This window comes from Camponotus floridanus, unplaced genomic scaffold, assembly GCF_003227725.1.
Source record: "Camponotus floridanus strain SB8 unplaced genomic scaffold, Cflo_v7.5 scaffold177, whole genome shotgun sequence".
Taxonomy (NCBI): domain Eukaryota; kingdom Metazoa; phylum Arthropoda; class Insecta; order Hymenoptera; family Formicidae; genus Camponotus; species Camponotus floridanus.
In genome coordinates this window covers 15,016-30,483 of record NW_020229300.1, presented here as the reverse complement: position 1 = coordinate 30,483, position 15,468 = coordinate 15,016, and the positions used below count along the sequence as shown (strand labels likewise).

At 27.7% G+C, this 15,468-nt stretch overlaps 1 protein-coding gene across 5 annotated transcripts; it reads right to left on the bottom strand.

The window, feature by feature from the left end:
* On the bottom strand, positions 1 to 15,191 carry LOC105250463 (protein artichoke). Of its 5 annotated transcripts, XM_020027090.2 has the most exons (9): positions 14,948 to 15,190; positions 10,248 to 10,858; positions 7,691 to 7,864; positions 6,680 to 6,798; positions 6,371 to 6,517; positions 4,309 to 5,098; positions 4,028 to 4,230; positions 2,406 to 3,858; positions 1 to 2,067 (listed from the first exon to the last, which is right to left on the bottom strand). In XM_020027090.2, exons 1-9 carry the CDS (start codon positions 15,154 to 15,156, stop codon positions 1,598 to 1,600), a joined length of 4,176 nt encoding a protein of 1,391 aa, XP_019882649.2. In that variant the 5' UTR covers positions 15,157 to 15,190; the 3' UTR covers positions 1 to 1,597. The 5 variants fall into 5 exon arrangements, with proteins under 5 accessions (XP_019882649.2, XP_025263231.1, XP_025263232.1 ...); XM_025407446.1 differs by having other exon boundaries at positions 4,028 to 5,098; positions 14,948 to 15,189; XM_025407447.1 differs by having other exon boundaries at positions 4,028 to 5,098; positions 14,570 to 15,083.
* Between the last annotated feature and the right edge of the window lie 277 nt (positions 15,192 to 15,468).

The following is a 15,468-nucleotide window of genomic DNA, read 5'->3' as shown; positions in this document are numbered from 1 at the left end:
TGTGTGTGAAAACTAATTTTCAACATTATTCTGTAATAAAAAAATTTATTTTTTGCTTCTGATATTATAATTCAATATAGTAGCTGTAGTAACGAAACAAAACAGACACGTTCATATTTGGCGCGCCAATGACGCGCCCTGAACGCGAGTGAATCGCTTTCGCTAAAAATGGCTTAGGCCATATTCATAGTCCATTCTTATTTCCATAAGACCATCTTATGTTTTAAGATGCTCATACGGTCATTTCATTGATTGAATAGAAGATGACCCAAGCACAAACTTAAGATGATTTTAAATATAAGAATATACTATAAATACCGATCTTAATGTCCCCATGCGCCTATCGCGGCAGAATCGAACGGCTCTGGCGTTTAATCGTAAACTATCTCGGTGGTCAGCTAGTGGATGCCTATGATAACAAACTCTGCTAATCAACTTCAAAATAATTAAGATTTTGAAAAAGATCTAAAGTTACAAAGCAATTTAAATTATTCTGTTAAAAATCTATAGCGCAAATATGTAGTTTTCACAATAGTTTTGTATCTCTCTCAAATGGCAGTCTTATATAAAAGTATAATCCAGAAAAAGCATTGCGTATTACTGCACAGTATATCAATACAATCACTACATTACTATTATTTCGTATGGTTTTCGAGAGTTTCGCTGCATCTTGCTGAATTACTTTGTTCTCGTAGCAATTACATATAATTAATATAACTATAAATTATGTATAACTACTACGTATACTATGTATTACTATAGATAAATAACTATTATGTATAAATAACTATGTATAAATAATTGTAAAATAATTGTAAATAATTGTAAATAATGTGACTTGTTTATTAAAAATAATTGTGCCGTCAAACTAGACATTAGTTTTTAGACCGCCTTAATTTTATACGTCTCCTCTAATGATTAAATTTCATTCACCGCTCTTTCACGAGTTTGTTTTGTTTTTAAGCAGAATAAATATTAAGATTGTAATCGGAATCAAGAGACACGGTAGTGTCTCGCGCCAAGTTCATGCGAAGCGTTGCGCGGCACTCCGTGTATCTATACGCGAGTCGGACAGTTGAGAGTAACTTAGATTATCGGATTTCAATAAGCGCCAAGTATTTTTAATTAAAATTTTTTTTACTATTTATCTTGTACAAATTTTTATTCTTAGTTGACGCAATTTTTTTATATCACTATTTTTGTAGACAATATGACAGTTGGATACAATTAGTGCATGAACTTGGCGCCATTTTTTTACCTTTTTTTAAAAAGGTAAGTTTTTGGGGATTATCATCATATACATCGCACAAAAGATAATTTTTTTACAGTATTATAATTATACATTATTTTTAGTTTCAATTGGCCTGTATTTTATCTCATTAATGTTATTATAAATAAAGAATTGTTTCGTACAAATTTCGCACGCGCGTGCACGCGCGTACACACACACACACATATAAGCGCGCGTGCGCAGATAAACAGAGAGAGAGAGAAAAGAGGAGATCCACATATACCACACATATATACAAATCTTTTTTTATTTTTTATGTTTTTTTTAAATATTTATGATATTCTGTAATCAATGTCTCTACATCAATTATTTGTCTATCTTGCTCTCTGTAACATATATAGGAAGTGGTGGATTGTCATAATATTCATAGATTTGTTGCGTAGATAGTGAAGGCGAGGACGGATTTATAGCATGCATCATGTGCATCGATTGCGTATAGGGCATCATCTGCACAGGAGTAGTCAGTAGCACTGAACCATTACTGCCGCGATCTAAAGTTGAGCTATTATACGAGCCTACGTATAGATCATGATGATTAATCTTGCCTGAGTAGGAATTTGTCGGTCGTATAATTGATGTCTCAGGGATCATTGACTCCTCGGGAATGATTGATGCTCCTATCGTTGTCATTCTTGTTTCTTGCATTTGATTGTTCCATCGCAGTCGGCAGATGCAAATTGCAATAACAATGATCGCAATGAATGCCACTATGCCGCCAATGATGCTGATAATGAGGGTATCATCAGTGCTTGAAATATTACCCATCGTGGACGCATCTGTCAATCAGTATGATATTATTAATAATATAAAATTTGTAAAAAAAATTATATTAAATTTAATATATAAATTTTCAATTTAGTATTAAAAGAAATTTCTTAGCAAAAATTAATAAAGTAAATAAAATAAATAAAGTTGTAATTTTTTATTACTTATTAATTAAATTATTTATTATTAATTAAAAATTTAGTTTATATATTTTTATTAAAAATTTAATTTTTTTTGCCTGAGATAAAAAAAAATGTATTTCAAGTCTAATAGAATCGTTGATTGTTCCAAATTTTTTATTGACAGATAAAAAGTTAGAGATATTTAAACTTGACAAATAACAATTTACTTGTATAATCAATATGTTTGTTTCGATTATTTTGCACCATTGGTGCGATAGTCCAAATGATTTCTGGTTCGTGCGTTGTTGATTTCATCAATAGTGTGGTTTCCGTCACCTGCGATTTTGTTATCGTGTGATTGCATAAGTAATTCTCTTTTGTAAGATCATTCAGCATTACACCCTCGAGATGTTTAGGATTAACACAAATAACAATAGGCGCTTTATTGCCTGATAACTGAAGCCATCTCCATAGATATTTTGCCTCGCAACTGCAATTGATCGGGTTATTATTTAATCCGCTAATTCTTACGGAACCTCTGCGTTCATCCAAAGCGGCTAATAACTGAGTTGATAAATTAGTGAACTTGCTGCCGGAAATGTCTAATTCAATCTTAGTAGAACGTGGTACCGGAAAGAAGAGAGCAGCCGGTATAGAGTTTACAGAAGTATTCTTTAAACCTAGAAACAATCTTGATCCTCGCACACCAGCTAGCGAGCTCGTGAGAATACTACGTAGTTTTTCCCCTCGCAATGTTAATTCTCGCAGACGAGGATGAGTGTGTATTGATAGCTGCTCATTGGCTATTGATGAGTCTTTAATCTCGATGTCCAACGTTTCTAGATTTGTTATATCTTTCAAAATACCTTGTACATCGAAGTAACCTAACTTAGGATAATTGTAAGCATATAAAAATCGTAATTTCTTCAGCGATTTAAATGCGTTTTTCTCAATTCTGGTACTATTCGTTAAGTTTGCCATTTTTAAGGAGCGTAGCATGACCAATCCATCAAAACTACTTTCCTTGATGTTTATTATTTCATTATTAGAAATATCTAGATTCTGGAGTACGGTTAAAGTTTTAAAACTACTAGTCAAATTTGTGAAATCTGTCAAATGATTTCTCGACAAATCTAGGCTCTCTAGCATCGTAATGCGCTCCAAAGTGATCGGTTTGATGTCCATGATTGCGTTGCCTGAGAGATTCAAATGTTTCAGGAATGGCATCTCTAGCCTGGAAATAGTTTTGATACCTGTATCGGCGAGATTCAATGATCGCAGAATCTTTGCCTCACCTAGAATGCTATGTATCGCGTTTTCGCTCAATGGATTCTCAGAAAGATCAAGTTCTTTCACATTGTTGATAATGACTTGCGTGAATATCTCTACTATACGGTTGCGAGCTATTTTTAAATTGAACAGTGATGCCGATTGTCGTTGCAGAGCGCGGATTGGTATCTCATTAAAACGATTGCCAGAAAGATCAATCCTCTCAATGTCGTGAATCCTCAATGGTTCGAAGATGGTCTCCGGCAGCGAAGTGAGTCGATTATTACATAAATTCAAAAATTCTAATCGAAACAGACCTTCCATAGAGCGCTCGTTCAGCGTTTCTAAAATATTGTTACATAAATCCAATAATTGAAGCTGCGTAGAGTTGTGAAAGGCCAATTCATCTATCTGTAACAATTTTATTTTCAATAATGTAAGTTTTATTTTATTTATCAATAAATTCTATTTTTATTTTATTATTTTGTATATTCTTTTCTTTAGATTTTCTACTCTATTTTTTTCTTCTTTCCCTCCTTTCTCTCTTTCTTACTATTATTTATCACAATATTTTACATACCGATTCAATTCTGTTATTGGAGAGATCCAGATCGCGTAATCTTTCCATATGTGAGAAAGCGAATTCGTTTACGTGACGCAACATGTTCCCAGATAAATTCAGCCATTTTAAAAACTGTAATGGCTTGATAAAGTTACTCGGAAACTGGACAAATTGATTGTTTGAGAGATCAAGCCGTGTGAGCCTTGGATGGATCATGAAGGCTGTCGGAGAGAGTTGATTAATACGATTATTTGATAAATCGAGAATTTCCAAGCCAGTGCCGGTGTTGAAGTGCTCACCAATGAATAACGTGAGCTTATTACCACATAAATTTAATGAATAAAGATTAATGAGATTGATAAAGGCGCCAATGTCTATGCGCTCGATGGCATTGTACGAAAGATCAATTGTTGTGAGATTATAGAGATGCTGGAAAGTGCCTTCATTGATTTCTTGTAGCTGATTGCCAGAAAGAAAGACTTTCTCCAATGATTCCAGATTCAACAGCAATACGGCCGGCAGAATCTTAAGCTCTGTATACGATATGTCGAGATTGATTAAGGATGAAGGAAAAATTGGTGGGAAGCCGCCGTATAAGGGATTGCTACTAAGATTTAAATACTTCAATTTATGTAAGTATTTGAACGTTTCAGGCGTCAATCGTTTTAATTGGTTACCTGCCAGATTCAGCGAGAGCAAATTTCTCAATGCCAATTCAGTAATAGTTGTTAATCGATTATATGATATATCGAGATTCAACAAGATATCTTCTAAACCAGCGAATGCATTTTGTGAAACGGCTGACAGCATATTGTCGGAGAGTTCGATATTGATAAGATGTTCGAAGTTATAGAACAATTTGGGTTGTATCTCGCGTATTAGATTGTGTGACAAGCCCAGAGTCACAAGATTCGTCGATGTGGCATGAATTAATTCGATGGAAAGTGCGGCAATGCGATTAAATTGCAGGTTCAAGTGTGCCAACGATGGTAATCGCATGAGTGCTGAAGCTGGTACTAGTAAAATGTTGTTGTCTTCTAAAGATAGCCATTTCAATTTTGTCAAGCCCTCAAAAGATGATTCTTCGATCTATAAGTAAAAATAATACATAAAAATGCGATAAATAATGATTATAAATTTGCAATACTCTCTATTTTTCTATTCAAATTAAAAATTAAGTATTCTTAAATTTATATTTTTAACAATTTAATTTTACAATATTTAACAATTATAAAGTGTAACAACGCTTTACTCGAATGTAATATTAACGTAATATTAAGATTTTATATTCCTCTTTTCCAAAATAATATTAAAAAATAAATTTGTTTAATATATACAAGATATTTTATTTTTCAACAAATATTTCGAAAAAAACACAATCTTATAAAAAAAATAAGTAATTATAAATAAGTAATTATTTATATTAACTCATCTCACCGATAACTTTGACATTCATATATATATTGAAAAAAATTGATTAATATTATAATAGATAAAAATTGCTGATTAATATTCATTTAATTTTATTTGGCATGCAGTCTTGTATAGTTTTTTGGACGGAGATATTTAACGAAAAAGGTTTACGAAATTAAACGTAATTTTCTGACATCATATACATTTAAAAAAAGCTCTTAGCAGATTTATTTAAACGTGGCAAATGAAATACATAGTCAGGAGAGGAGTTAGGTTCTGCTTTTCCTTCTGCATCCCCATCTTGAAAAAATTTAGCTTGATTCAAGCCTATTTCTGATTTTACATTAAAATTAAGTTTCAGTTAGAATTTTTTTGGGTGGAAGTGTAAGAAGAGAAGCCCTTTCCCCCCTATACATAAAAATTATAACTTTTTGTATTTTTATAATTTCAATAATGGATTGAAATTCTTTAACTCTCTATTTGAAATTTTTATATTATTCTATATATTTGATAATATAGACATTCGAAATATAAACATATAATAATATAAACAAATATCAGATACAAATAGTTTAAGTATGTAGGTATATAAGTGTTTATTGAAGAAAAAAAAAAAAAAAAATTATATATATATATATATACACACACACACACACATTTAATAATAATATATATATATATATATATATATATATATATATATATACAATAATTACATTTACTATTGTTGCTATCCATACATAACACGCGTGCACGCATACACACGCATGCACGCACAGAAAGCAACAATCTTTTTTTGATCGGATTGACGTGAAATGAAATTAAGAGAAGTAAATGTATAAACATATTATATAATAGAATATATAGTAGAAATAAAATTGTAACATGTGTATATTATTTTTTAGTTTGTTCTCCGATAAATTTTTATTACATATAGAAGAAACGTACCGTGCGTAGTGCATTAAGGCTTAGATCTAATGTAGTGAGGGCGGAAAGATTGGAAAACGTATTAATTCCGAGCTGGCCTATATTATTTCGGCTAAGGTCCAATATTTCTAGTTCAGTCAAGTGTGATAAGTGTGTTTGTTCAATTTCCTATGAGAAGTAAAAAGAATAATTGTTTGTAGATCGTCACGTCATAAAATAAATACAATATGCTTGTTTACCGAAAAAAAATTTTTGCAAATTGGAAAATGATAATAGCTAAATATATTTACACATTAATGATAATTGAGCATTATCTGTGAAAATACTTACAGTAATCAGATTATTGGAAATATTCAGGAATTTTAAATATGTTAAATGTCTTAGCGCGTTGGTGGGAAACTCCTGGAAAAAATTAGCTGAGAGATCCAACTGAAGTAGATTGAATATATCTGAAATAATCATGGTATTTTTTATTGCAGTTTTGCAATTTCGCTGGGTTCTTTGTTAATAAATTTGCATTATCAAGGTATGAAATAAAACAAAACATGCAGAATTATAATAAGAATTCTATGAGTGGAAGAAAATTCGTACTGTTAATATGTAAATGTGTTTTTATGTTTGCAAACGATAATATGAACCCTATAAGCACACAATATTCCTAGGATATTGTATAAATATTATTACCTGTTAACATTTCGAATATGGATTAGGTTAGTTTTTTGAGATACAGGAAGAGAGGCGGAGTCTTTCTCTCTTACGCGTTTACTTAAAACACAAATGTAAAATAAAAAAAATATAAACACAAAAACGATATAACTAAAATAAGTATAAAATTTAAAAATTGTATATCTCAGAAATCAAGCTCAAAACAAAGCACCATAAAATGCAAATGGTGTATTAATTAGGAACATATTCTTAAAAAAATATATATATACATATACATATATGTTGAAATGAAAATTATTTATATTGTGTAATTTAAAGTAAACATTCCTCTAGATCATATACGTATAATCTATTTTTGATATATTCACACATATATATTTATTCAGGTACGTACGTTACGCGCGCGCTCAAAGCTGGAAAAATAAGATATTTTCGCCATTCAAATATAGCTATCAGAGGTTTACAATCGAAGCATTGTCTTCTGATAGCTATATTTGAATGGCGGAAATGTCCTATTTTCAAACCACAAACAAACATAAAGCCATAAAATTAATTTGGAGTATTAAGACGAGTTGGAATTCTACATTTGAGATGTTGGAAAAACTTATTGCAAATCATTTGTCCATATCAAATCTTTTAACTGATAGAAATATGACTATTATATGCAAAACTTACTTTTGAAAACATCGCTGTTGAAGCGACTAAGAGAATTATAGGAGATGTTTAGAAACAATAAATGTTGAAGATTGAAAAGAGCATTGTCTTCCATGTAAGATAATTCATTGTAGCTAAGATCCAATCGCAATAATGATTCGCTTAAAGTTATGAAAGAATCTCGTGGAAGAAAACCTGTAAAAATAGGATAACAATCAGAAGAATTAACTCAATGTTTGTGCATAAAAGTTCTGAAAAATATATAATTATTATAAAATTCATTGATTTTATGGACATTTGTATATGTTGTAGAAGAAATTGTTTTGAGTCATTCGCAAGAAATAAATAAAGAATGGCATTGATGAGATGTAATAAATTGAAATTCTATAATTTTAATACTTTAAATAAGTTGATATTAAAAACATTGCATATATTTATGGAGTTTATTTATATTGTAACAATTTATTTGTCATCTTTTATAGCGCTCCGCGTCATAAATATTTTGTCAACAACCTGTTTTACTTATTTCTTAATTTGAATAAATGATTTTTTTCTATTACTATAAATAATTTTTCAAAATTCATTTTTTTATATTAGACTGTAAATATTTACACAAAGTAAATGTATATTACGTGGATTATTATTTTGGGATTATTAATTTATTAATTTATTATATATGTACATTACAAAAATATATTTTCTTATTTTGCTTTTGTCTATAATAAAATCTGTTTGTCGAATAACTGTACGATAAAAATAAATAAATGTATATGCTGATTGTGTTTAAAAAACAGCAATAACTGCGGACAGGTGATTGCCAAAATACAAATAAATGTGAAACATGTTTTGTAGAGCAGTTTAAAATAACATAACATGTTTCCTCTTAATAGTATTTGTCAAACATTTCCTGTGTTATACTATTGAAGCAAGTAAAAAGGGAGGACAGAAAGAACAAAGATTAAAGAACAAAGACTGTGCGACTAAAAACTGTGCGATTGTAAAAATGCAGCTTTTATATAATGTGCAAGTCATGTGTGAAATTGCTTGTTTTTATGATATAAAAATATCATTCTGCATGTATTTTTTCAGCTACTTCGACTAATAAATAAAACATGTTTCACATTTATAGTATTATATATTGTATTATATATACGGTAATTATGCATAAAACAGTTGTATTATATTATATATATTGTTTCATATTTTATTGGTATTGTATATGACAATTACTTAGCTTATTGCTGTTTATAAATACAATCAGTATTAACATTTTTTATTTTTATTTTAAATCTTGTTGAGGAATAAGTTAGTAAATTTTCTTGTTGATTGAAAAGTTATTCACATTAAATGTCCACGGTGTGAAATGAAATTTCCTCATTTCTTTTTAATTCGATAAACTAATATTTCTAAAAAAATATTTTTTATTGTGGTGCGTGGGCGGAATAGAGACAAAAAATTCTAATCTAACCCAATCTAATTTGTAATAATCCAATCTAATTTTTTGGCACTTAAGAATTATATATCTTAATATTGCTTCACTTTTTGGAAAAAAGTTAGATTAGTTTTTCGAGGTTGGGATGTGGAAAGAGATTCGAAGTCTCTTCCTACCCACGCATGAAAATAATAAACAAACACTTTTTCAGTCACAAAAATTAACACATTATTTATAGCGTATGTAAATTTTACAGTCAAAGTTTATATAATTTATATCTTCTAAACAAATGCTATTTTTTACTTATTTTTTTTTGCGGGAAATTATTCAGAACAATCTTTTTTACAACATATCTAAGTGGCAATAAAAGGTGTAGTCTTTTATATCTATTTGCATATCTATTTTGTTTTTATTCTGAAAAATTTATAAGTATAAATAATATCTATTTAATGCTAATAAACATGCATTTTTATTGTAAATATGTAGATATTACTCAGCTAATAAATATTGCGTAGATATGATATACGAGTATAATACGAGATATAAAATAAAACAATACAAATGTGTCAATGGTATAATGTACTCGAAATAGAGATACGTAAAACGTGTTAGACATGAAAATTCTTGCATTAAATAAGTATCATTAAATTAAACTTAAGATAAAATGTGTATTAAAAGATTAATAAGTTAATTATGTTAAAAATATATTTAATTATAAAGTGTTTAATATTTAAAATATAAATTATATAGATATATAATTTATTAATTATATAAATATAATTCTAAAACTATTTCTTAAAAATATTGCCATTTAAAAAATATAAAAATATGAAAAATAAAGATATACGCACATATGTTCACGCACAGAATTAATATATAAAAAAGAACTATAAATTAAGAATAACTTTAATAAAAAATATTTTAATATATTTTATACACATATATATATATATATATATAATATATAATAATACATAATATATGTATATATAGTAATATATGTATATATATAATATATATATATATATATATATATAATATATATATATATATTATATATATATATAATATATATATATATATATATATATATATATAATTATTTTAATAAATTAATTACATTTATAAATCATATTGTAACCATACCGATATTATTTTGGGCCAAGGATAACACTTTAATTGCACGTGGGCCTTTCAAGGATACAGTAGGTACCGCAGTTAAATTGTTACCATCAAGATATAGTTCCTCTAAATTAGTGCATCCTTTTAAAATTCCTTCCTCAATATTTCTGAGACCATTTCTACTGAGATCGAGTATTTTGAGTTTTTTCATGTCATGAAATTCGTTGCTGGAAAAAATTGGGTTTAAACTGTCACCCAATAGATTATTGGCGAGTTGAAGCTCATGTAGTTCATTTTGTAAGTGCAGAACATGATCCATTAGCCGATATATTAGATTGTTCGACAGATCAAGTTTCCTGAGATTTAAACCGGAATTAATTAAATCTTCCGGTAAACTCTGGTAGCCACAGTTCCTTTGGCTGATCGATACGATCGGCTGATTATGTAAAATGTTTATGGTATCACGCGTAAAAATTACTCGATCGCAATCCATTTCAATTAATGATGGATAATCAATAGATATGGCACACTTGCAAGGCACCACAAGGTCCTGTTTCAACTCAATGCAGGGTTTCCATTGTGCTTGATTCAACGAAAGATTATTCCACAATAGGAAAATCGTTAACAAATATGAACTAGAAATAAAAAAAGTGCAATTGGATTAAAAAAAAAATAAATCTAATTTATTGACATTTTTTTCTCTTTTTCTCTGTAAGATATGTTAAGCTTTATATCTTCCAGAATGTGTAAGCAAGTATAAAGTTTATGATTGAAATTATAAATTGATATCGTATTATGGTGCATTTGAGAAATTTATAATAAAAAATAATAAAGAAGGAATCAACGTAGATAAGAAACAACAGATCTAGATCAAGTTTAAAAAATGACTAACTAAAATAAAAGATGATATTTTCTTTAAAGATGTCCTTTAATGAGAGTATAATCGACGAAAATATAACTAATAGACGGCGTATGATCGACTAAAAGACATATCTTATCCTAACCTGACGATTAAAAGATAATTAATTTAAGATTTTTTAATCGTTCTAATTATATATATGTAGGATTAGATCCAATAAATGTTGTTATATATCAATGTTATATAAATATAATAAAATTGAGTATTACAAATAGTATTACATATTATTAATAGATTGTACTTTCACATATTCAGATTTCTATCCGAATAAGTGAAAATCGGACTTTTATTTATCCGACTTTCCAAACAGTTTTAATATTTGAAACCTTTGTATATAGAGATTATTTCAGAAATTAAATTAATAGAAATAATTACAATTTTATTAGTCGCGCTTTGCAGGTTTTATATAGTTTTCATGATTAAAATTGAAATACAAGATAACGCACATCGCATCGCACAACGGTAAGCAAACGAAATTTTTGTTTAATCAAAAAGACATCTTTTAGTCATCTTTTCGCTTTGTAAAAAAAAAATAAAAAAATAAACATTCATAAAAAGATGACGAAAACATGTCTTTCTTAAGTTGTCTTAGCGGTCAAATGAAAACTCTGTTGTATAAAATATATACATATATATTTTTAAACATCTTTTCAATTTTTCAAAAAAACAACTTAAAAAAGATATTTTTTTTATCATCTTTTCTTTGTGCTGTTTGGGAAGTTAAGCGAGAATCAATAGAATTTAGAGGATCGATTACGATACCACAAATAATGGAAATGGAACAATAGCCATCAATAGATTACATTATTGATATAAAAATAGATTAACGTAGAAATACAGTGAAAGAAATAAAAGACGAGATTATGTAAAGAGAAATCAAAGACGATCTTGTATTTAAGAAAGTAATTTGAGAAAAATTGAAAAATATTAAACAAGAAAAGATTTGAGAAGATTTGGAAAGAATAATATAAAGAGCTTATGTTCCATCAGGAAGAGCGTAGGAAAGCTATAATGAAATAAGCAAAGAAGAGAAAAAAGAAAATATTATAATTATTAAATTTAAGTTGCAACAAGAAAAAAGCTGCAAAAGATTTTATTAAAAGAGAAGATAGATATTAAGAACATAGTTATAGGAATAACGAAGCTAAGAAAGGAAATAGTTGTGAAACCGGGAGAAGGAAAAAAAATGCAAAAATTAAAGCTATATATATATATATATATATATATATATATATATATATACAAGCCAAATTAAATGAGAATTTCAGTTATTGAATCACCGCGCGAATGAAAACCTAAAATAAAAATTATCAATATTGAGGAAGAATAAAAATTATCAATATTAAGGAAGAAATAAAGTTGGATAATGATTTGGATTTAGAAATAAAGTTGGATGATGATAATTTAATCAAGAAATAAAATAAAATTTATGATTAATTTAGGATAAATTAAGGATTTCAAACGCGAAGAGAAGAGTTAAAGAGAATAGAATTGAAAATATATGTAGTCAATACGAAAGAAAAGAAAAGGAAAAAGATTGTGTAATAACTGAAACAGATGAAAAAATAATTAATATTGGTCAAAGTGAAATTACATATAGGATAGAAAAAGTGTTATTGTATTCAATCATAATAATATGTATTAAAAAATATTTTAAATACTGAGATTATTATCATATTGGAAAAAAATTACAAAAAATGAAACACATGTACAGAAACACAAATGTACAGAAAATCATGAAGCAATTTAACGTACATAAGATTATTAAAAAAGATATGTAAAGTCTGTGTTTAAAATTCAAACATTAGAGGAAGAAATTCAATAGCAGATGAAAAAGCTAAAGAAAAAGAGCTAATATTTTATACATATATAAATTTATAAATATATCAGCTCTGATAGGAATGAGATATAGCAGGAGAAATACTCAATTTTTTATCAATTTTTATATATACTATGTTTTCAATTATTGTATTAAACATATTATTTTATCATTACTATAATAATTTTATCATTACTATAATAAATATAATAATTATATATGTACACATATATAATTATTGGAAAAATATACATACTTATTATAGTTAGTAAGTAAATTGCTAAATAAATCAATTTTGAGTAATTAAAAGAAATCAACATTGTATAGTAATACATATATAAAATTATATTTGATTATGTATATATATGAAATGTTGAAATATACAATTCATACATTATTTTTAGACTTAATATGTGATATGTTACATGAAGAAATTCTTCTCTCACATCTTTTCTTAATGTTAAAACAGATGTAACGGTGTTTCGGTACGTTCTACGTACATACAGGGTGTCTGAGAATTATTGAGTATTCACAGATATAAGTTTTAGATTCTTTGCTTTCTCAATAAGAACTTTTACGTTCAATACTTTTTTGTAAGTTTGTAAATCTTTGATCCTGATATAATTGCAATTCAGATTAAATGTCATTAAAATTAAAAATCATGTAGTTAACAGAATGGAGTTTGGTTATTTATAAATTTTCAAAGTTCATTTTTTTTCAAGAGCAGTAATTGTTAAATAATATTTAACATATTTCTAACAATTCTAACAATTTAAGAATATGTAAGATACATATCAGTAGCAATAAATCATTTCTAATTTTTACTTTATACAATGAACTTATAAAGACTTTCTTTTAGTTATCAGATAACAGGTTTAAGAATATAAATAAAAGATATAATCTTATTGCAATTTTCTTACATTTTTTCAGATTTCACGAATAAAGGAATAGATATACTGGAACTGAAATGTTACGGACTGATTTAAAGCTACGGCAGAATGAAGTTTTGCGTCGACTATATATGTGCATTTCAAACATAGTGCATGTTATGCAAAGAAAGTTATTTTGTGTTGAGGAAAAGTTAGCAATTGCTCGCAAACGACTAAAAATTAAAGATAATAATCACGTAATATTTATACATTTATTTGCATTTTTAAACTAAACGAAAATTTTGATACCAATAATAGAAAATTGTGTGTGTGTGTGTGTACATATATATTATAATACACACACACATATGTGGAAAGAAACTATTACATACTATTTATTAATATTTTTATTCATTGCTAGATTAATTGTCTCCTAATCTTTTTAATTTTTTAAAGAAATTTTACAACATATTTTGATCACGTATTTTGAAAAAAAAATTATATAAAAATCAAAGTAAAAAGAATATACATATGTGCGCGAGATTGACTCTTTTAATCATTAATATATTGTTTTATTATATGTCAAACGTGTATTGATAAATTAATATGAATCATTATTTCTTTTGCTCATCGTTTCCATATAAGAATTTTCTATTTAAGCAAATTAATTTTTTAATATATTAAGATATTCGAATACTGTATTCAAATACTGTAGTGTTCAGACAAATATTTAACTTACAACATTATAACACCTTGCAGTGGCAGAAGTGAATTCTTTACGGTTACCAATTGATCCACTGTTGTTAGTCAATTAATCAGTATTACCATTCGCATAGACATATTTTAATAACACACATAAAACGCACATAAAAACACATATACACATATAGATCACTACACATTCATTATTATTATTGAACCGAATCAAATCATCCAGATTGGCAGTTTTGTTTTCGTAATTACTTAAACTGCGGGAATATACAAGGAGGTAAATCTTTCACGAATAAGTTATCATGTATTTGTTCCTTATTTTATCTCTTACATCAAAGAGAAAATTATTACAGATGAAATATGTAAGCGAGATTATATTGAACTGTGATAACGTAGCCGAACGTACACTAACTGCTTGCTGCCTGTAGCTACTAGAGCGACAAAAAATCGTGACGGCCAAGTGAAAGAGAAGGATCTTAAAGGAGGGGAGCGCCATGCCCATCCTTGGGATCCGTGGATTCCGACATAACGGAGATCTTTCGAGTTAAATCGCGCATAATCTCTGACACTCCGCATCATGTGTGTGAGACTGTTTGTATTATGGTTAGTGGGCATAACGAATCAAAAGTTTAAAAAAAAAATGGAAAGATGAATTAAACCTGATTTAATATTTTTCATTATAAAAGGCCTGTGAACATAATAAAACACCTAGGTTTAATCTAATTTTTTATATTTTAATACAAAAAGTCAGTGGACATAACAAAACATCAATATTTTGTTTGATTTTTTTACTTTTCATTATAAAAGGTCTGTAGATCCAAGAATTAATCTAAGTTTTATCTGAATTCTTATTATTTATTATATTAAAGAGGAAAAGATAATAAAATATCTAGGTTTTATTTTATTTCAATAACAATTAAAAACCTG

Coding starts and splice junctions, on each gene's coding strand:
- LOC105250463 (XM_025407446.1), bottom strand. CDS start 15,156: ATGCCCACTAACCATAATACAAACAGTCTCACACACATGATGCGGAGT. Junction 5,099..6,370: donor GCCTTAATGCACTACGCACG/GTACGTTTCTTC, acceptor TTTTACTTATAG/ATCGAAGAATCATCTTTTGA. Junction 2,068..2,405: donor CAAACATATTGATTATACAA/GTAAATTGTTAT, acceptor ACTGATTGACAG/ATGCGTCCACGATGGGTAAT.